The sequence below is a fragment of the Dipodomys spectabilis genome, unplaced genomic scaffold, assembly GCF_019054845.1.
Source record: "Dipodomys spectabilis isolate Male_0828 unplaced genomic scaffold, ASM1905484v1 ptg000073l, whole genome shotgun sequence".
NCBI lineage: Eukaryota > Metazoa > Chordata > Mammalia > Rodentia > Heteromyidae > Dipodomys > Dipodomys spectabilis.
The window spans coordinates 5,987,288-6,010,810 of record NW_024870750.1 but is presented as its reverse complement, the minus strand read 5'-3'; the positions used below and the strand labels follow the sequence as shown (position 1 = coordinate 6,010,810).

General features: G+C 43.8%; 1 protein-coding gene across 1 annotated transcript in view; it reads right to left on the bottom strand.

The window, feature by feature from the left end:
- Positions 1-334: 334 nt before the first annotated feature.
- The window catches only part of Prkch (protein kinase C eta), a 235,237-nt gene continuing 212,048 nt past the window's right edge, over positions 335-23,523 (bottom strand). The window contains exons 13-14 of the mRNA XM_042682558.1: positions 3,362-3,505; positions 335-1,649 (exon numbers count right to left, since the gene is read on the bottom strand). Of these exons, the coding sequence (XP_042538492.1) occupies positions 1,503-1,649; positions 3,362-3,505 (291 nt within the window). The 3' untranslated portion in view covers positions 335-1,502. The remainder of the gene's footprint in view (positions 1,650-3,361; positions 3,506-23,523) is intronic.

The following is a 23,523-nucleotide window of genomic DNA, read 5'->3' as shown; positions in this document are numbered from 1 at the left end:
GCAGGCCACAGACCTGCAACATAACCCAGAGGGTCACTGCCCTTATCCAGAACAGAAGCACTGGTTTGTAAGACAGGCTCTGTCTATTTCTACGTTCAAAAGAAGCTAAAGTCAAATCCTCCTCTCAGGAGTTTGCCTTTAGTCAAGAGTTTCATCCACTCTACATAAAACTATCAATGAATAAATGAATGAAGGTGGTGTTGGTGGACTGAAATTATCCTTGCTACCATTCATTCTCCCACTTGAGGCATGTCCGAATCTTCAAAGCTTTAGCATTTATTGGAAATCTACTCTCTTAGCGGAGAAGAGAACAAATCCTTCTGAATAGAAAAGGCCTTTTGTTACAAAATGCATTTATTTCCAGCCAGATAAAATTCTCCAATTGCATATATGGTTACACGTGGTAAGGTCTGTCTTTTCTCTAGCCCTGTTTACAAGAGATCTATTCCTAACTATTGAAGTGTATATCAAACAAACTTCTTTGTCTCTGAAAACATAAATAAACTATGAATGGCTAAGCTACACAACTGGTCCTGGACAGGTATGGCGTGCGCTTCTTCACCAATGAGCTGGGAACAATATAGACAGGATCAGACTCCACAGGTCAGCAGGTGGGCATGCACCATAATCTCTCCTGCTGGCTGTGCTGCTGAGGTGCTGATTCTTCTGTGAAAAGGAGAGGATGTGCAGACAAAGAAGGATGTCAAATGCAATGCGGAGAGGCATTTCACAGAATGCAAACACCATTCAGGTAAATAAATGAGTGAAACCCAGAGTAACTGAAAGCATCAGGAAGGCACCTCTAACTGCAGATGTTACTGGGTGTAATGACACATTATGGATGCTCCATGGATGCTCAATAAATACCTAGTTAATGAAAGTAAAGAAGAATATGCTGTGAGATAACGGTCTTGATGCCCCACCCTGGGCTTTAAGTTGGGAGATTGTTTTTCAGTGTCAAGGTTTTGTTGTTGTTGTTTCTTCAGTATAAACGGTTTGATTTGGAATGCCATTCATTTTCTTAGAAAGACCTTTAAATTCTTCATTAGTATCAAGAATCTTGTTGCAGACTGTGGCATGGTTCATTGGCTTAAAGAAGAGCATGGAATGGTCCACAGAAAGTCCTGATTGTCTCTTGAAGTAAAAAGCCTATTTGGCTCAGAATGTCTAGGACCAACAGCTTTGTTCTTCATATGTTCTATTCTTTTGGCTCATGTTAATAGCTCACGTCTAACACAGCCATGGAAACTCATAGGTTGTGTGGTACATGTCTTCATAAATTCTTACATCAGGATCAACTACTTCCAGTACCATGGGTTCCTTGAAACTTGAAATCGTTGATCTCTTGATATCCTATCTTTCGCAGAGTTGTGAACATTTGCTCCTGGAAGGTAAAGTTGGTATTGTTCTAAGGCGGATACTTGAGGAGTCCCCACAATGGAAATTCCTAGAATGTCTCAATTCCCTTCTGATTCTTATTCCATCTCTCCTTCCTCATAAGGCTATGGTTGCAATTCCGGAGACACATAGGAAAAGTTTCTAAACTCATCCTGGTTAATCATAGGAAGATGTCCCTCAGCAATTGGAGTTAACACTGGCTCTTCTTTTATAAAGTCAGGGTCAAAATTACTGACATCTTCCCGAGATTTCTGTGAAGAAAAGGAAACAGAGGTCAGATTCTAAGCACTTAAGGCTTACTCATCTTGACTGGGTCTCCGGCCATTCCAGCGACTTTCAGAGAACTGCTCTGTCATTTGTCTGATAGCCTTATTTACAGTGATGATCCTTATAATTAAACAGTGCTTTATGGCAATTCCATTGTATTGTGTATTATTATGACATTTGGTAACCACTGATTCACTCATCCTATAAAAATCTTGCCAAGCAGGCCCGCTTTAGACTGGGAAGCTAAAGAATTAATTTGGTCACCCAAACTGGCCGGATTGCTCGCCCTTTATTCTCCATTTCACCAAGAGGCCACTTGGCAATCACCAAGTGAGGGACATGTGAGCTTAGATTTGTCAACAGGTTAAGTTCACACTTGCTTCACCTGTGCTCTGACACAGATCTATATATGTGAAGAGCTCTTCTTGAAAGACTCCTGAACTTAGAGGAAAATTACATGTTAATCCATTCACCAGCCTGTTGCAACCAGACTGGACTGGCCTCTAATCAGGCCCATGAGTTGTAACCTCTGAAAGCCAAGTTATCTCCCATCCCAGAGGAGCCGGCAGGGGTTTGCCCATTGAAGGAAATGGCTTTATCTCTGGCTGCTTGGTGTTCAAAGTCTAGCAAAGCCTAGCAGGTTGGTACAGATTAAGGCGGCTGTTTGGAAAAGTTGTTCATTGTACATCTGAAGAGATTGTTTCCACTGGTGTTAGACTTCTCGAGTTCTCTTACCTGGTTCACCCATGCTTTTCTTCCACCTTTGGACCACTCTTCTTCCCTGAAACCCTTAGTTTATTGCTAGCCTTACTTCCTTGCCTTCCTGCTATGCTTCTCTTGACCTACAGATGAACAAGAGCTCAGCTCTCAGACCCTGAGCCAGACTGCTCTGAGCAATGCCACCTCTCTCGCCTGTATTGGCTTGGAGAGGTACCCGTTGGTGTTTTGCCAAAAAGTCTTGGCATGTTTGCGTTGGAGCTCTGCATTGTAGCATTATGAAAGACTGAGATTCTTCAAGAAGAGCAGCCAGGCTCAGTGCAGGAACATTTCCCATACTCTACTTTCATGGGACTTGTGAAAAGCACAAATGGTGTCCTCAGAATCATGAGGAAATTGGCTGGGAATAATGACATCGATTAGCCGGCTATTTGGGGGAAATTTGGAACATTCCAGGCATTCTCAGGAGATTTAAATTCAAGTAAAGGGAAGATAGAGCCAGCCAAGGGAAGAGAGGAAAACTTTGTGTAAAGTAACCTGGGAGCTAGCTGGGCACTGGTGGTTCACACTTGTAATCCTAGCTACTAAGGAGGCTAGGATCTGAGGATCACAGTTCTAAGCTGGCCTGGGCAGAATAGTCCCCATGAGACTCTTACCTCCAATTAACCACTCAAAAACCAGAAGCAGAGCTGTGGGTCAAAGTGGTAGAGTGTTAGCCTTCAGCAAAAGAGCTCAGGGACAGAGACTAGGCCCTGAGTTCAAGCTCCACAATCAACCAAAAAAAAAAAAAAAAACCAAAAAAGTAAGCTGGGCACACGGAGAGATGTTATCTCAAGGAGCAAAGAGCCCAGCCTCTTCCTGGGTAAGGCTATCCTGTATCAGATGACCTTCCAGTCACTCTACAAGGGCCATCAGCTTTCCAGTGGCCTTTGGTCATCTGATGAAAGAGAAAGTCTACTTGAATGGTCTTGACACTCACGATTCTGGGTCGGAAAGGTGGTTCTACTTGGCGATGGTTCAGTTGGGTCCAGTCGATTTCCTTAAAGAAAGGATGTCTCAAGATAGCCTGTTCACCTCCCTGAGTGAGGCTGCCCAGACGCATGGTGGGGTTCTTGGTCATGAACTGAGAGAAAGCAAGAGAGAGTGTCAATCATTCATTCATATACAATGGCAGTGGGACAAGATGGAGGGCATCAGCCCTGGCAGAAGAGCCTGCAGGAGGTGTTCTGGCGGATCTTGCTTAACTAGTTGGATTTTCCATCCAGGGTAGCTCAGCCCCTATGAATCATGCCTTACAGGTGCAATTGCTTGCGTGGATGTATTGCCTTCCCTACTTCCATTTCAGGTCACTAAAATGAAAGCTGAAGGGTCCAATTTTTTTTTTCCTGTAAACATTGTGGAGTTTTCTTTCCTCTTTAAAGAAAAGAAGCTCTTTATGAAATAGTGTGCCTTTCTCCAACACGGCAGTCGTGGACAGAGAGCTTCTTATGAATGGGGCTACTTTTAGGAACAGCTGTGCCTTTTTTTTTTTGAGAGAGAGAGACTTGTCCAGCTGGCTAGGATTCCCTCTCTCTCACAAGACCACAGAGAGAAGAGTGAGCCATTGTTTTTGAGTACCTATGTGAAGCCACAGAACGGAGGAAAAGCTGAAAAGTTCTGTGTTCTGGCTCTAGGAAAAGCAAAGCTGGTCACTTCTTTCTGCAGCAAAGATCGCACAGTTGTGCATGAAAACTTTTATTTTCTCCAAGATGCCCCTCTTCTATTTTGAAGTAGATTTACTAAATGAGAATTTGTTGCTGCCTAAAACTAAAGTAATAAGTAATACTACACATTCAAGCAATGTTGGCATATAAATGCTGTCTTCCTCTCCTTCAGGGAATTTCTTGGTGTTCAGCTCCTATGAAGATATTTTGGGCATACTCTATTTTTTCAAAATGCCCTTTTTTTTCCCCCAACCACTTTCCTACCAGAGATACAAATAGAAAAATTCACTTTTCATGGCCAGAATATAGGTTTTATTCAAAGATGCTATAATGAATTTAATTTCTCACTTCAAAAAAAATGCTGTGGATAAAAAGGTTGTTTTTTTCTTCTTTTTTTTAATTTAAATCATTATCTTTAAGCAGACTTATTGACAACTAATGATAGGCATCCTTTCCCAAATTTAATTTACAAGCACAAAATTAATGCTGTTGTTATAGAAATTTCTCTGGAGAGGAATGTACAGAGTGGATAAAATGAAAATCTTGACGGTGCAGACATAACAAGGAAGTATCTGGACCTGTTGCCAACCAGGTCCCAAGCTGTGCAGCCTCTAGAGTTGGTTAAAATGAAATTAATATATTGAGGGAGGAGGCTGAAACACTTCCTAAGCAATCATCAATCTCACAAGATAAATTTGTGAACTGCTAAAGAAGTGTCAATAAAAAAATGAAAGCTGGATAGATGCTGGTAGCTCATGTTAGTTAGGAATCCTTGGCTACACAGGAGGCTGAGTAAAGTTTGAAGCCAGTTTAGAAAGAAAAGTCCATGAGACTCTTATCTACAGTTAACCATCAAAAAGTCAAAAGCAGATGTATGGCTCCCGTGTTAAGTGACAGCGTTGAGCTTAAAAGCTACAGGATAGTATTCAGGCCCTGAGTTCAAGACCCAGTACTGATCCATCCACATGAAAGATAGATAGATAGATAGAGATAGAGACAGGAAGGAAGGAAGGAAGGAAGGAAGGAAAGAAGGAAGGAAGGAAGGAAGGAAATACTGTGAAAGAAAGAAAGAAAGACAAGAAAAAATACTGCTGGTCTTTAATGCTTGCTTCTTCTCTAAATGATAAGACTTAAAGGCTTCAGGCATTGCTGAACTAGAGATGGAACCCAAAATAAAATAAGCCTCCACATCTACACAGCAGTTTCCTTTGCACACATACTATGCTCTGAGTTGAGTGACATCTCTTATAAATCACACTGTTACTTACATTTCTACTGCTTGGGATCTCCCTGGATAAACTTTTATACAAGACAAAAGGAGAAAATGCTTACAAAACAGAAATGAGTAGATTTTTTTTCCATGGGAGAGTCAGCAGAATATAATTCTCTGATGCATGAGCAGTTGTGATTCTAATACAGATGAGAATAGTGGAAGGAAAAAAACCCCCAAACATTGCTGTATTTGTTTGCTCCCCATTACCCTCCTCCAAACAGATAAAGTTACAAATGAGACAAAAAGGTACAGAAATCCCAAAACAGCAACAAAGGAGAAAAAACCCAACCCCAAACCAAACCAAAGCAAAATAAGAAAAAAACCTGTTGTGTCAATTTGTTGGAGTTCATTTTAATACACGTCGTTTTATATGATCATATGCACATAGCTATTAAGCCTCTGTGATTCTCTCCTAAGAATATCCTCTCTGTGTGAGACCAAAGTGTCATTTTTTTTGTCATTTACCATCCATTACTCACTAGACACTATGTTGAAACTAAACTATCCAACTTATGGGAGAGGGGGGTCAGGAGGAAAAACCTGGGAGAAAACAAGGGAAAGGGTGATACTGTTCAAGAAGGAACATACTCATTCCCTGACTTATATAATTGTAACCACTCTGTACATCCCCTTTATAATATAAATAAATAAATTTATTTTTAAAAAATACAATGAATATCCTACAAAACTAAGAAGACTGAGGGAAGGGGTGAACCAAGGAGGTATGCAGGAGAATGTTGAGAGGGCTGACACTGATCAGGATATAGTGAATTCATAAACTGCTTTGTTAAACGAAAACTCCTATGTACAACTACCTAAAGATAATAATACAAAGTATAAAAAACAAACAAAAACAAAGTCTGAAGACAGGGATGAAAGAACAGTCACAGATGGCTTGTGGGAAATTCTCTGTCCTGCCAATGGTACGAGTAGAAGACATCTTGTGAATGGTTGGGTACAGCTTGTTCTTCTGGGCAAGAGGAACAGCGCAGGACTCTATATGCCAGTGTGGCAAAAGCCCTGTTGTCAGAGAGATTTTGCTTATTCTTTCCTGTCCTGGCAGTGAATCTAAGCATCCACGGGGCATGTGGCAGAGGCATTGAACAAGGACAAGCTACAATATTCTAGTGGTTCCTCCTCTGAACACCATATCCTTGGAATTGTGGGCAGAGACTAACCCTTTTACTAATCTGATATTATCTCCTGGGGGTTTTGGTCACCCTTTGGTTAACAAGGTAGTTTTGTTTTGATTTTTTAATATACTGGCATAGGCTCTTTAGATATAGTCATCATCCACATTTAAAAAAAATCCATTTGCTCCATTTATAAAGGTTTACATGGCAACTAGTGAATGCAAGACAATACGCTAGTCTTCAGGGGGAATGTACAGATGACAAATGACAATGTCCCTCCATCAAGGTGCAAATCAAGAGAAAAGGGAAAAGGCAAGTGAACATTACCCAGCTGGGTTAAATGGAGACACTTAGTGCTTTGGAAGCTTTGATGAGGTGTGAGCAAACAGTACTGGGCTGGCAGAGAGAAGGTAAGAGACAGCCTGATGGAAGAGGTGGCATTTGGCATCTGATGAAGACGCATAGAATCTGTGTGTCCGTGAAGGAAGAAGACAATTAAGCCTGAGTATACAGCCAGTGTGCACAGATGCGTCCAAGCACCCTAGGTGTTGGCACAGGTAGTCGGGCACAGGTGCACACCGGGAAGGCTGAGGACCATGGCAGGTATTTAGATCCATCAAAAGCATATGAGGAATAAATCCTGCATGGAGATGCAGGCATTGATGGTGGGTCATACAAGGACAGCAATGTGCAAGTTCAGAGACTCAAGACAACCTCTAGTTAACAGGAAGGAAGAATTGGAAGTAAGTTCTAGAAGGCTTGTACAAGTCCACCCCCCTGGGGCTGGAGTGGAGGGGGAGACTGAAGATCCCAGTGTCCTCCAGGCTGTCTGATGGAGCAGTAGTATTTGGTAACCAAAACAAGGAACAAAAGAGTAGCAACAGGTTATTATCTGCAGTGCTAGTATTAATGGCAATATCAGTAAGTCAGTATTAGTAGGATTTTTGTCAGGGAAACTGAGACCCAAACAACTAACCCTTATAACCCCTTTTTGTTTTGGGGTTCAAACTGTTACGGTCTTGTGCTCTTGTTCAGCTGGGTTGCTAGACTGGCACTGTACCATATGAGCCATAGTCTACGGCCTAGCTTTTTGTTAGTTATCTTGACAATGGAGACTTTCAGACTTTTCTGCCTGGGTTGGCCTTGAACAGCATCTCTCTGGCTCTCGGTCCTTTGAATAGCTAGGATTATGGTCATGAGCCACTAGCACTCAACTTTTATGATTTTTGAGATCGTAAAAGTTGTCATAATAAAAGTGGAGTCATTTGTGTTAAACCCTATCAACCACAAAGTCAGGAGGTTGCAAAAGAAGGTAGCTTATGCACATGTGCTTGATGATAAATACAAACAATCACGAATACTCTGCCAAAACCACATCCTTAAACAAAGACCACCTACAATTCGGCACAGAAAATACTTGTGCAAGGCTTCTGCCTAGCAATGGCCCAACTGGCCCAACTTTGGACTAAGGCCCCCTTGTTACTGATCTCACAGCTAAATGTGTGTGTGTCTGTCCGTCCACGTGTGTGCACACGTGCATGCACCAGTCCTGGTGCTTAAACTCAGGGCCTGGGTAGTATCCTTGAACTTCTGTGCTCAAAGCTAATGCTCTATCACTTTGAGCCACAGCTCCACTTCTAGCTTTTTGGTGGTTAATCTGGAGATAAGAATCTCATGGACTTTCTTGCTTGGACTGGCTCGAACCATGATCCTCACATCTTTGCCTCCTGAATAACTGTGATTGCAGACATAAGCCACCAGTTCCCAGCCCCAATGATTATTTTAACCAAATTTATACAATCCTCTTGTCTGGCCTTTAAAAACTCCCTCTTGCCTTAACCTCCTCGAATATGTCCATAGTTTACTTTGGTTCCACATTACCAGTGAAGTGTCAATTCCTAAGAGAGCTCACTAATATTTGGAGGCTCTCTGTTACTTAAAGTTGCTCAGCTCTGCCCTTGGGGTATTCAGGCACCCACAGGGAGATGGTTCACCACTTAAATGTGGGGTGCAGGTCAGGGCTGGAGAGCTGACTTTCAGAGATAATGATATTTGCAGGGAGAGGGCTGAAAGGAAGGCAAGCAAGGTCATAAGGAGGTGGTGGAGGGGATAAACAGAACTTAAACCAGTTCCAAGCCTCAGATAAATTTTATTTAGTCCACATGGAGTGTCTAAAAAATAATTTTAATTACTTATCAAATATTTAAAAGGTAGGAAATGCAAGTCAGGCTTTCCAACTTCTCTGGGAAAACAGTGTATTCTAGAACACTGGGTTGTGTTCCTCCTTCATAGGAGTAGCCTGGGTGGCTCAGGGGTGTCCATGAGCCCTGCTGTCAGTCACATCTCCTGCCACTCCATGTTGTCTCACAGCTGGCTGGCACACCTTTCTCACTTTTATGCTTCTAACCATTGGCATAGAGAGAAGAAAACCAAAGTGGCAGCAGTTGGGGCTCATAAAGAAGATAAAGGATGAATACCAAGGAGCAGGAATCATGGAGGGGTGCTAAGAGAATAGACTTTTGGGGAACGTGACTAGTTGCCACCATGAACCTCTGAGTTAAGGGAGTGGCCTGAAATGGGTCGCAGCACACCTGGGGCAGGTATGGAGAGCTGCAGGCTGAGTCAGTCACAGGACTCCCGGGTCTCCCCCACCCCGCTGCTGGAGGGGGCAGGGTAACAGCATCATGCTTTTGCAGAAAATGTTCTCAACTGCTTATGTCCATAACGGGACCCAGATGCCAGCCAAGTTCATGAGGCTGTGTAGAACAATCCTGTTCATCCTTGTCTAAGGCTGCTCACCTTCAACTGGCTTCTTCACCTCAACTGGCCTTTTCCCTGACAGTGGTCCAAACCAGAAAGTCAGCCCCAAGGAAAACATGACTACAGGAAGGATTCTGTACACGTTTACTGAAGGAAGCAGAACGTTTCCTAGGTCCACAAAAGCACTTAGGAGAGAGTGGGTAAAAGGCCCAGAGTGAAAAGTCAGACTCCACCTCAAATGGAAGTCTAATCCTGCAGGGATACACAAAGGAAACAAAAAAGTGAACCCTTGAGAACAAGTTCTCCTGTGGGGACACACATGGACCTACATGTGATTTTCAAGATACGATTAGCAGTACCATTTCTTGAGGGCTTTCTTTGTGCTGGGCATGTGACGTTAATTTTCTCATGGACTCACTATGGCCTATTAAGTACAAGAAAATCTTTATTTCATAGCTGAGGTTCTGAGGCTCAGAGAAGTTAAGAAGGTGCCCCAATGCCACATAACCCCTCAGTGTTGGAGCTGGTATACAAGCACAAGGAGTAGAATAGGGGACCCTGACCAGTTAGCCTCTGCTTTCCATATGAGGGTAGACCACCATACACTTTGGGCATTTATTCATGGTTTAGAGGAATTGTTTGAGGACAGGCTGAAACAAGCCCAGCCTACATCTGTAGTGTGTCCCCACAGGAGAACTTGTTCTCAAGGGTTCACTTTTTTGTTTCCTTTGTGCAGGTATGGGCTAGAATTCAGGGACTGGGTGCTTTTTCACTTAAGTCAGGCTTGAGCCATAGTTCTACTTCTGCTTCTTTGGTGGTTAATTGGAGATAAGAGTCTCACGGACTTTCCAGCCCAGGCTGACTTTGAACCCGATCCTCAGATCTCTGCCTCCTGAGTAGCTAGGGTTACAGGTGTGAGCTACTGGCACCCACTCTCACAGGCTCATTTTGCATTCTCCTTCCTCTACAGCCCTCATGAAAATGGAATTGAAGGTGAGGCTCCTAAAGGAAACAGAGACCCACCTGGCCCAATGAAGGGGTTGCTCAGCATCCTGGACCACAAAGAAGCTATGACCTCAGGAAAGGGCATGGAGCCAAGCTCCCTCCAGAAGGCAATTTTAAAGTGAAGAGTACAGATGTAGGCTGGGCTTGTTTCAGCCTGTCCTCAAACAATTCCTCTAAACCATGAATAAATGCCCAAAGTGTATGGTGGTCTACCCTCATATGGAAAGCAGAGGCTAACTGGTCAGGGTCCCCTATTCTACTCCTTGTGCTTGTATACCAGCTCCAACACTGAGGGGTTATGTGGCATTGGGGCACCTTCTTAACTTCTCTGAGCCTCAGAACCTCAGCTATGAAATAAAGATTTTCTTGTACTTAATAGGCCATAGTGAGTCCATGAGAAAATTAACGTCACATGCCCAGCACAAAGAAAGCCCTCAAGAAATGGTACTGCTAATCGTATCTTGAAAATCACATGTAGGTCCATCTTGTTCTACCTCAGAGCTTTGAGAGAAGAGACTAAAATCTGAGGTTAGCCTTTACCCCTGAGGCTCATCTGGCCATCCCTGTTGCTCTATCTTGTAGCCAAGAAAAGACAAAACAAGATCTCTCAGATGCTCAGACAAAACAAGATGCTCTCAGTCTCAGACTCAACTAGAGAACAGCTGGAATGACCTTTAGAAAATGATGTCCTGGGGCTGGGAATGTGGCCTAGTGTTAGAGTGCTTGCCTAGCATTCATGAAGCCCTGGGTTCAATTCCTCAGAACCACATAAACAGAAAACACCAGAAGTGGTGCTTTGGCTCAAGTGGTAGAGTACTAGCCTTGAGCAAAAAGCTCAAGGACAGTGCCCAGGCTCTGAGTTTAAGCCCCAAGACAAAACAAAACACGACTTCCAGACAGTAATCATTCCTAAAACAATCTTAAAATAAAACAAAGAACACACAGGCTCTGTCCACCTGTGCTACCAAGAGAAGGGAGACAGATCTAGGTGCTGTGGCTCACACCTGTAATCCTGGCTACTCAGGAGGCTGAGATGGGAGGATCAAGGTTCCAAGTCAGCTGGGGTAGGAAAGTCCCTGAGACTCTTATCTCTAATTAACTACCATAAAACTAGAAGTAGAGATGTGGCTCAAGTGGTAGAACACCAGCCTTGAGCAAAAATGCTAAGGATAGCACCTAGGCCTTGAGTTCAATCCCTAGGATTGGCACGGGCACAAGCACGCACACTCACACATACAAAGGGGAGACAGACACAACAGAGCTCTTCCTTGTCAATCCTGTCAGATACAGGGCTCTGCTACAACACAGGACACTTGGGTTTTGAGTTGTTAGATGTTCCAGATGATAGAATTTAAACTCACCGGGAGTAATTGTGGGTCTGGAGATAACAGGATCCAAATGTACTTTGAAACTCATTAAAATGTAAGCAGTGGTGAAAATATTTTTTTTTTCCTTTTCAGGGACTAGTTATATAAATAGAACAATTAGTCTTATAACATTTTCTTCCAGGAGTCAGAAAACACTGAAGTTTCTACCTCATAGTGAGATTTAGCTGTTGGCTACACAGAATGACCTTCTTCTTTCCTTCCTTTTCAGATGTTAGACAAAAGGCAGACAGAGTTAGCAGCTCACACTGCCAAGCCAGAAGGAAAGGAAATTAAGCCACAGGACATTCTGTCAGTATTCCAGGGAGGCCTCGCAAATGGGAAGGGGGCATTTTTACGGCTGTAAAGAGGACCCTAGGGAGGAAGGCAGAGAAATAGGTCAACTCATAGAATGGAGCCTGCGTCCCTGGAATGATGGTCAAACATCCCATGGTGCATGGCCAAGCCTGCCAAGGCTCTCAGGGGCTAACAAAATGGACCTATGTGCATGCTACAGTAGGGGTAGGTGTGTGTGTGTGTGTGTGCGTGCACATGCATACACACACACACACACACACACACACACACACACACACACACACACACGTGTAGACCTGGGGAGGGCCTGTACCAGCAGCAAGCATCCTCCAGCTGAGAGAGGTGGTCACAGACAGGAAGAGGCTGGGCTGGTAAGGTACTGGATAGGGCAGCACAGGGAAGGACAGACAGTGGGGCCTAGGCCTGGGCCTGGTGTTGATAAGCTGCTTCTCCATGGGAGAAGGTAGAACAGACTTCTATACCTGAGATGAGGCTTAAGGCAGTCTACTGGGTGGGATGGGGCTTGACAGACTGGAAGGGATGCATGAAGTACTTTGGGAACAGCTCTGGAGAAACAATCTACATTTTTCCTAAGTTCAAACTTTTTTTTCTTTCTTTTTTAAATGTGGAGAATGGTGGTTAGAACTCAGTGCTTTGAGCTTGCTAGGCTGACAGGATACCACCACGCTACATCTCCAGCACTGGTTTTTGGTTCATTTTTAAGATAAGAGTCTCACTTCCTGCCTGGGTGTATACCTGAGCTGTGATTATTAGGCTTTCTGGCATTGCTGGGATTACAGGCACATGGTATTGCATCCAGTTTCCCTTTTATGGAGACAACCTTGTGACTTTTCTGCCCAGGTTTGCCTGGTACTACAATTCTTCCAAACTCAGCCTCTCATGTAGCTTGGGATGACAGGTGTGCTCAGCTATGGGTTGAGAAGGGTCTCAAGCTTCTCTGCCCAAGCTGGTCTTGGAACAGGATCCACCTGTTTTCAACCTCCCCAACAGCTGGGATTATAGGTCCTTATCCAGAATGGTGTTGCTATGGAATGCTGGACAGTCAAGCCAAATTAGACCTGAATGGCATGTACTACAAATTTCCTATCGGTGGCACTGGATCAGTCACTCTGGCCAGGTATCTAGACTGGCTTGGGAAGGGGCAGCTGTAGGAGTGGAGAAAAGAAGGGTACAGGTTGCATTAATATTGTTGCATAAATAGTACCACTTACATTTTTATTATATATGTATTCCATCTGGCATTGACTTAAGTTAGTTTCAGATTAGGTCTATGTAATTCTCAGAGCAATTCTGATTATTCTTCTCATTTTGAAGATTAGGAAATCAAGGAAGAACCCCATCTGCCCAAGGCCATGCAGTGGTGAACCTGGGATTTGAACCCTGGTCTAGGTGACACAAGAGCCTTTACTCTCAGTCATTATGTTGTGTCGTCTCTGGAGGCCATCAAATTTCTCAATGCATTCTGGATCAAAAAAGAGATTGGAATCCTGGGTTTGGAAGAACCCTGGCCAACCATCACGCTTCACCTGGATAAGAACTTACAGCACTCAGTGGTCTGCTTAGCTTGGACTTCCTCTCCCGGCCCATGTGACCTCCCTCCCTCCTTCCCTCCATTTCTTCCTTCTTTCCCCCTTCCCTCCTGGGGGTTGAACTCAGGGACTCATGATCTTGCCCATTAGCTTTTTCATTCACGGCTGGCACTCTACCACCTCAGCCACACCTCCACTTCTGACTTTTTGCTGTTCGTTGGAGATAAGAGTTTCTAAGATTTGTCTGCTTGGGCTTTGAACCTTGATCCCCAGATCTCAGTTCCTGAGTAGCTAGGATTAGGCATGATTCGCTTGTGTCTGGGCCCATGTGACATTCTTTTCTTCCATTTCTAAGGAGGGAAATACAGCTGAAAAATGCACCCAGAACAGGTGCTAAGAGGAGTGGGAAAAAGGTGATGGCTTGGGAAGAGCCTGGAAGTCTTTCCATCTGATCATTTGATTTTATTTCCAATGACAGAGGGTCTTTCCATTGGAGATGATGGAAGGATACTGCTAATATTTACAAACGCCTGAAGAACTGTCAGATAGAAGAAGCACAAGGCAGCTATAGATGGGAGAAATAAATTTAGAAGGAAAATGAAAAAGGAGGCATATATAAGTAAGTGATCATATGGAAAAAAAAAAAGACTTTCTTTTTTGTGCTGATCCTTGGCTTGAAATCAGGGCCTGGGCACTGAGTTGAGCTTTTTTTTTTGCCCAGGGCTAGTGCTCTGCCGCTTGAGCCACAGCTCCAATTCCAGGTTTTTGGTGATTAACTAGGGATAAGAGCCTTACAAACTTTTCTGCCCCAGGGGCTGGGAAGGTGGCTCAGTGGTAGAGCGCTTGCCTTGCATGCATGAGGCCCTGGGTTCGATTCCTCAGCACCACATAAGCAAAAAGAAAAAAAGCCGGAAGTGGCGCTGTGGCTCAAGTGGTAGAGTGCTAGCCTTGAACTGAAGAGCTGAGGGACAGCGCCCAGGCCCAGAGTTCAGGCCCCACGACCAGACCCCCCCCCAAAACAAACAAACAACAAAAAAACAAACTTTTCTGCCCCAGCTAGCTTCAAACTGCAATCCTCAGATCTTAGTCTCCTAAACAGCTAGGATTATAGGCATGAGTCACTGATGCTTGATAGAAAAAAAAATCATTTAAAAATGTTTTTTAAAAAAATTACTCAATGCCTTTCCTGAATAGAACATGACTTTTTCTGGAAATGTTTGGAGCAGAAGCTAACTGGCCTGTCTGACAGCAGGTGTTTTCCACAGTCATCATGAGCCTCCTCTCAGGCTTCCTCTCTGCTCTTCTTGCTTTTGTCATTAAAACTCTGGGAGGAAACTGACACTCTGAAGATGGCAGCAGCTGCCTCAGCAACAGTTACCCCCAACATGTACTCTTGGGGGTGAGAAGCAGGCTTTTTCTGTATAAAAACAAAACGAAATACAACTTGCTCCAGCTGATCTTGCTGGACTAGGTACCAAAGAAGTAAGCAAGTGAGTATCTTTGAAAACACCCGTGGGCCAATGCCTTACCAGGCAGGTGATAATCAACCTACATATATCAAAAGAATTTAATCTCTAGAGATACACTCTGCATGGTGTCTTCAGTTTCTCCTAATAAAACCCAGCACAAAAAGTGCCCTGTGCTCTTGCTGTTCCCACAATGGGTCAGAAGAGTGGATGGTTGTTGGTATTTTCCAACCTGATGATGACTGGAACCCAGCCACTTCTGGATATAAACTCAGTTCCTTTTTGAATGCTGCCAATATGCTGTCTCTCCTGTGTTTTGTAAACGTTATTGCTTTTCCGGAATCCTGAGCCATTCCAGTACATTTGACAGTGCTGGTTAAAACAGGTAAAGGACAATGGCAGCTCAAAGATGGAAGCCCAGCCCATGTACCCAGGCCAACCTGGTCCCTTTGTTAGCCAATGTAGTGTTAGTCCTGGAACCTGGTCCAGGCAGCTTTGTTAAAGGAACAGGAAGTTCCTGCTGTTGTTATTCCTCTCCCCTTGTCCAAGCCATACAAATGACTTCTACCCACCAAGTACTGCTATTAAAAAGGATTGCAAGAGAAGGTATTTTCAGAGGTACTCTATTATTATTCCTCCTTCTTCTCCTCCTCCTCCTCCTCCTCCTCCTCCTCCTCCTCCTCCTCCTCCTCCTCCTCCTCCTCCTTCTCTTCTTCTTCTTGCCTGAGACTCAGTGCCTGACACTTTCACTTATTGGCTAGTGCTCTTCCAATTGAGGCACACCTCCAAACCCCTCTATTTCTTCTTGATGAAAAGAAAGTTAGCAGCCTTCTTTATTCTAGGTACACATCTCTGACATCCAAACGGAGCCTAATGATCAACAGCTAGGAAAAATTATGGGTCTTTGATAGTTGACAAGGAAAGAGCCAGGGCAGCGGTGGGTGGGGGAGAATGTATTATTTTGTCTACAAGAGTTTATTCTAATATATAAAAGTTCTTCTGTGGGATCAGTGCTGGTGATTCATCTCTCTAATCCTAGCTACTCAGGAGGCTGAGATCTGAGGATCAAGGTTTGAGGCCAGCCCAGGCAGGACAGTCCATGAGACTTTTATCTCCAATTAACCACCAGAAAACAGGAAGTGATGCTGTGGCTCAAGGTGGCAGAGCACTAGCCTTTAACAAAAGAGCTTAGGGACACTGACCAAGCCCTGAGTTCAAGCCCTATGACAAAACAAAACAAACAAAAAATCTTCTGGAGAGCAGAGGAAGGGATGACATTGTCCAAAAAGAAATGTACTTATTACCTGACTTATGAAACGGTAACCCCTCTGGTACATCACCTTTATAATAACCATTTAAAAATATTTAATAAAAAAGCTCTTCTAACCCATAGATATTGGTTACCAGGTGTCCACAAAAAGAAAGTTTCTGATTATTTTATAAAAACCTTTGACCTACCTATTGCTTCTACCTAGACAGCTGGAGATGACGATTAAAGAAACCTGTGGTGTGAGACTCATTAAAAAGTAAAAGAAAAAAAGAAAAGAAAAGAAACTTGTCATACTGCTGCCTGAAAGTAAAATGTCAGGACCTCTATTCTTAGGAAACTTATAATCTAGTAAAAAAGGAAGAAGAGAATGATAACTTTGATCATACAAATGTATGATTAAAATAAAACCCAAACAAGTCAAGATATCTGGAAAGGTCACTGTGCTTCTGTTCTGCCAATAGCAGTCTTGATATGAAAGTCAATGGTTCACTTGTGAAACGTGTTAAACCCACTAGAAGCTTCAACGAGATGCTGTGGATACCCCATTTCCTCCTGTGCCAATGCTAGTCCTGGCAAAGGACTGCCAGGCTGCATGTTAACCATCCCTCTTCTTATTAAAGGGTCTTCTGATAACTTTCTTTCGGACTTTCCTGTAACAGTATTTGGCAAAGCAGCTCTAATGATCTGGAGATCGGTGTTCTGCAGTACTTGGGTACCATTTTTGTCCTCCTGCTCCTCAGCCTCCTCCTGGCTATCTCCTTTCTGTCCACTCCCTTGAGCCTTCCAACCTCTATCAAGAGGGGAGTGGGAGAGAGAAAGGGGAGCACTCAGAGCTCCCCACCACCCAAGTGCATCTCACTCACAGCACAGGAGGATCCCAGAATTAACTGTGGTTTCTATCTTTGGGCACAGAGGTAAGCTGAGCTCTTGCAGACAATGCCCAGATGATGAAATCTGATGGTGTGATGACAGGTAAACCCACACGTGTACACACACACACTTTAATTTCTGTAAAGCTCAGGAACAAAAGCACTTTACAAGTCCCTGGGTCAGTGCCAAGTTTACAATTCGTCCGGAATGGAGGGAGGTGACTCAGGAGAGTGCAGCAAGCGCCTTTCAGCACTTAGCTCAGCGGCTGCCTTTGTGAGCTTCCGGACAAAGGTGTTGACTGTACCTGAGTCAGCTCACAGGCTCTGGACTCCTCACAGGTGCTGACTCAGCACAAGTGCTAGCCTCCGAGACTGCCATCACCTTCCTGAGCTCTGAGACTGGCAATGACCTCCCCAAACCTTCCTTTCTGAAGCTAAATAAATGGGCAAAACTCAGACAAACCTCAGGAGCTTGATGCAAACACATTTCATTTGTGTCACGGTTATCAACATTTTGGCATAGGTTAATGTCAGTCTAGGAAACCTGGTAACATGGGAACAATAGGAAACTTGTATTTACTTCAAGAGCAATCAAAGAAATAGTAAAACAAGACAAATCCCTTTGAGGTCAACAATCTGGAAAGCTTTTGTCTATTCTTTTTACACCAATCTGTGTACCTTTGAATATCTTTTATTGGGGTTCTCTTCTGAAGGTATTGACAGTTTTAATCATTTATTTTCTGAGAAGGGGTATTTGAAGCATGCCCCGTGAGTTTTTAGTTCATCAATTTATTGTGGTGTTAGTACTTACTGAGGCTTGAGCTTGGGGCCTGGGTGCTGCTCCTTAGCTTTTATACTCAAGGCTGGTATTCTACCACCTCCATTTCCTGCTTCTTTGATGGCTGCCTGAATATAAGAATCTCTTGAACTTTCCTGCCCAGCCTGACTCTGAACCTTGATCCTCAGATCTTATCCTCTTGAGTCATGAGACACCAGCACCCAGCTCTTTTTCTGTGAATTTTGAGATACATTCAAAGTACAGATGAGAAGAACAAATTGCAAGAAAAAAAATATAGTTTTCCCATTGGTTGTTTGTAGGGTTCATTGGTTAGTGATTTGGGGATTTATTTTCAAGTACGAAAAACTCTATGTCTTCCAACTATCTGGGCATCTGCTGGTTCGGTGTCCCATGGGACGTCCTCCCACAAGTCAGCCCTTCATCCTCTACTCATGTCTGTGTGCAACTTGTACAAAGAACTCAAATGGAGTGGCAGGGTAGAGAGGGCAGCAGGAAAACAATGCTGGATCAAGAAGTCAGAAGAGCCTCTCCTGCCTCACTGTCTCCAGGACGCTGTAAATGATACTCCCTTCCCTGCCCTCAATTCAAGAGATACATCCACCACTATCCTCAGGGCTGTGTTGAGATCTTTAATACTTATAACTCTACTGCATAGTGTATAAATGCAATATAAGGAGTTTCCATTGGTCTGAAGCATAGAATAATAACATCTTTAAGGGGAATTATAAAAGAGTTTTCCTTTCCAAGGGAAATATTAAGTCCTGCAAAAAAATCTAATAAAGAACAACTGCAAGAATGATTCTGACCATGTACTATGTGTGTGTATTAATAAAGTCGTAAGGGAATGTCTGAAAGGCAAGATGGCACAGAACTCTGAGGCGATGGGAGAGGGATTGGGAGCCCTGCTGGGCAGACAGGCATCCCACACAGTCACAAGCACAGCAGCGTGGGATGGAATGTACTCAGCAAGACTCCCTCTTCTGTTCTCTGTTCTACTTGTTAGCAATGCTCATCAGGGGAACTGAGCTACTGGCTTGGGAGCGACCAGACTTCTTGAGAATGCATGGATACTCCTGAGGGACGCTGAAGAAAAGAATGTACCAAACTCATTGGTTCATTTTATCTACAGCAGAAAAAAAAAAAAAAAGATTAGTGATATCAGCTCTTGAACCTCAGATGCTTACTTGCTGGGATCCACAGGAGAGCCTTTTGGTGCTCATTTCATTTGCTCTTGCTGCAGAAGGTAGTATAAACAATTTCTAGGTCATGAATCCAGTGCATGAAGGCTGAGCTCACTTCTTCCTCACAGGCTAGAGGTGTTTCTTTGCCCTTACACACTGAACTTGTACAAGATGCTCATTCATGTTGGTGCTTATGCTTTTCTGTTACATGAATTTGCAAGCGACCAAGTAGAAAGGACAGGAACAGGGACTCTGAACCCAGCACTTTGCCTTGATATAACTGCCATGTGGATAGACTTGGTTTGCCTGCTCTTTTCTCCAACCTGGATTGTTTAGAAAGAAATTTTAAAAAGCATTTCATCAACATGTGTTAGTCCACTCTTCCTGCCATCACAGAGTGATCTTTTAAATGTGGAAAATGATCTGATCACTCATGCTTGCTTGAAATGCTTCAAAGACTTGTCTTGGTACTTCGAGGTCCAAACTCCTTCCCACATCTGCCATGTCCTTCAGACCCTTGATGCTTCTTCATCCTTATATCTGGCATTCATCACTGGCCTACCCTTGGCTGTGACTCTTTAGCTACCCTACCACTGGGTGATTCAAAGGAGCTTCTCTCAGAACCGTTGTGTGCTTTAAGCTTGACCATATCTCATCAGCCTTATCTCACCTTAAAAGTCAACACAAAGGCCAAGCATTGGTGGCTCATGCTATCCTAGCTCCTCAGGAGGCTGAGATCTGAGACTGGTGTTTGAAGCCAACCCCAGGCAGAGAAATCTGAGAGTTTCCTATCTCCAATTAACCAGCAAAAGATGGAAGGGGAAGTGTAGCTCAAGTGGTAGGGCATCAGTTTTGAGAGAAAAAGCTAAGCAACAATATGAGATCCTGAGTTCCAGCCCCAGTACCAGTACACACACACACACACACACACACAGACACACAGACACACACAGACACACACAGACACACACACACACACAATGTCATCTCAGGATAACCTCCTCTGAGTGTAGCTCAGCTTAGCTTAGCTCTGTTATGCTTGGAAAGAACCTGAGTTTCTTCTATCTTTTTCTTCCTCTTTGTCCTCCTCCTCCTTCCTTCCTCCTTCACCTCCAACTCCTTATTCTTCCCTCTTACCTTCTCTCTCCTTTCTCCTCCCTCCCCCTTTCTCCATCTTTTCCTTCTGGCAACACTAAAGTTTGAACTCAGGGCCTTGTGCTTGCTAGTAAATACTCTGCCATTTGAGCCATACCTCTAGCAAAACTGACTCTTCTAAACTGCTTTCTCCTCTTGGCCCCAAAGAGTCTGTCAATTCCACAAGTCAGGGATCCTGTTCTGTTTTGCTCATCACCAGTGCCCAGCCCCTTGCACAGAAGCTGGATGGCTATTAAGTACATACACTGAATACACACATAGCTCAGTATTCATTAGATGAACATATAGGCCAATGCCTTTCTCTCTATTTACACCTAATATGTTGATGGTTTAGATTGAAAAAAAAACCCACCCACCCACCCCCCCAAAAAACCCCAACCAACTAACCAAATCTAAACCAAAACAAAACAATTCTCTCAGGAATAAAACTCTATCCCAGTCTTGTGTATAATTAAGCACTTAAGTATGATGGTGTTACTAGATTGTTCAGGGATAGGATGAGGATAATGATACTCCTCAGAATGTTGTGAAATTACTACTCATAATTTAACAATCCTCATAACATGCTCTTCTGCTGTACGTTCCCCTTTGACAATGCTTGCATGCATGCTGCCTAATCTGAAGTGGGACTGAAGCTGAACATCACCATTGCTTCATGGACTGGAAGCCAGCTGCTGAACACAAATGAAGCTCTCTTGAGTCAGCTAGAATGTGCATATAGCATTCTAACATGTGGAGTCCCTCTGCCTCAGTGGACCCAAATGACAGTGATTTGGACAAAGTATTTTTTTGGGGGGGGAGGGTCCGGTCATGGGGCCTGAACTCTGGGCCTGGGCACTGTCCCTCAGCTCTTCAGCTCAAGGCTAGCACTCTACCACTTGAGCCACAGTGCTACTTCCGGCTTTGTTCTTTTTGCTTATGTGGTGCTGAGGAATTGAACCCAGGGCTTCATGCATGCAAGGCAAGCGCTCTACCACTGAGCCACCTTCCCAGCCCTGGACAAAGTACTTTTTAAGGGTTCCTCACTCTGCAATCCTGTGTTTATGTCTCTAAGAGTCCTAGAGAATGAAGCACAAAAACACGTAACTACAGTCCAATCTTAACATGCAAGACTTTTCTATTGTGTGTAGGACTACGCACAATGCCATCGAAGTCACAAAATTCAAATCTATGCTGGTAAAGAAAGCAATGTCATTGTATCTGGCATGATACAACAAAATAAAAGCTGATTCAGAGTCCTCTGACCAAACCTCTCACACAAATTCATTCCCCAAGCCTTAGGGTTTTTTGGCCACGGACCATTTGTTCCCACCTTGTTGGCATGATGGTTGCTATAGGCAGCAGCTCCAGGCTGAACGGCACTGTATAACCACAGACTTCTTTTACTGGAAGCAAAACCAGCCAACATGTTTGGACGATCTGAAGTCATTCCTTCTGCTTCCCCACTCATTCTTCCTCATTACCCCAGGTGCCATCCTACCCCCTCCTCTTTTCTCTTTGCGTCCCCTCCCCAGGTCAGCATGACTCCCACGGTTTACAGTGCTCATCTCCAGCTCTCTATCCAAATTCCAGACCCATTCGATCAGCTGCCATGTTGACCCGACTTTCAAACATCTGGGTCTTTCCAAGTTCATGTGCTTTCAGTTCATGCTTCACTGGTTCCCCAACACTCCAATAGGATAGAACTAAGAGCTTCAGTTCTTGGAAATATGCATCCTGCCTCTGAAATCTTACAGTGATTTCCTCTACCTGGAATATTCTCCACACCCTTGCCCAGCCCCCTGAACCTCATCCATCCCTTAATGCCCAGCTGAAATGCCATGTCCTTTGTCTCATCCTTTTGCCACTTTCCCTGCTCTTGCCTCCAGAAAGAAAAAATAAATTCTCAAAAGATGGTTCCTCCTTGGTAGTATATAAGGTGTCCATTCACCAGTTCTCATTCTTACTTGACTCTGGGCAATAGAAACAAAGCCCTGTCTCTCCCTTTTGCATTCTTAGCACTTAGCACAAGCCTACCAAAGAGAGATGCCAGACAAGCCTTTACTGAACTGAACTAAATATGGGTTCTGACTGCCTAATAGACTGGCACAGACATTCTTTTCTCAGGTCAACAGAATGATAATTATTTCCAATATTATGACATTCTTCAAGTGTATGCTCTTATAATAATGCTGTCACTAATTATTATCATTAACATTAGGTCATACTTTACTGACCATTAAGTCGGGGAGACATTAGTGCTATATGAGTAGTAAGTACCCCTAGCTTCCTCCATGGCTAAGGTTCCTGGAACAGCAGGAAAGAATCACATTGGGGAGCATGTGGGTACTAGAAACGTGGGATTCTAGGGGGCTGAAGATACGACTTCTTCATGGGAAGAACAAAATATATGGGGGATGGACAGATGTCACCTAACTTAGAATCTCAGACTGTGAGGAAACTCTAAAATCTGATATCAGATTTTTGGGTCCCCCTTTTTACTATAGCAATGCACATATGGCAAACAGCATTTTAACTAATATCTAGTGTGCCACTCAGCAACGATGACTACAGCCACATTCACACTACGGTACAACCATCTCTCGTCCTTCCAAACTCATCTTTCCAAACGGAAACTCCCTACTCATTACACACGAGCTCTCAGAGCTAAATGTTGGTGGCTCACACCGGTAATGTTCACTTTTCAGGAGGCTGAGATCCGAGGACCATGGTTTGAAGCCAGCCCAAGAAGAGAAGTCCATGAGATTCTTATCTCCAATTAACTACTAGAAAGCCAAAATGAAAGTGAGGCTCGGGGCTGGGAAGGTGGCTCAGTGGTAGAGCGCTTGCCTTGCATGCATGAGGACCTGGGTTCGATTCCTCAGCACCACATAAGCAAAAGGAAAAAAGCCGGAAGTAGCACTGTGGCTCAGGTAGTAGAGTGCTAGCCTTGAGCTGAAGAACAGTGCCCAGGCCCCACAACTGGACCAAAAAAAAAAAGAAAGAAAGAAAGTGAGGCTCTAGTGGTTGAGTGCCAGCCTTGAGCAAAAAAAGGCTGAGTGAAACTGCCTAGGTCCTGAGTTCTAGCCCTAGGACTACCCCCTCCCCCTTCCCTCTCCCCCATACACAAAAACTCCCACAAGCTCCATCCTCATTTTCCTCCAACTCCTGACAGTCATTTCTCTTCTGTCCTGTCTGTGACTTTGACTACTTTATATGGAATCATACAGTGCTTTTCCTTTTGTCTTTGGCTTATTCTACTTTAAGTTTCATCCCTATTATATGATATATGAAAACTTACTTCATTTTGAAGGCT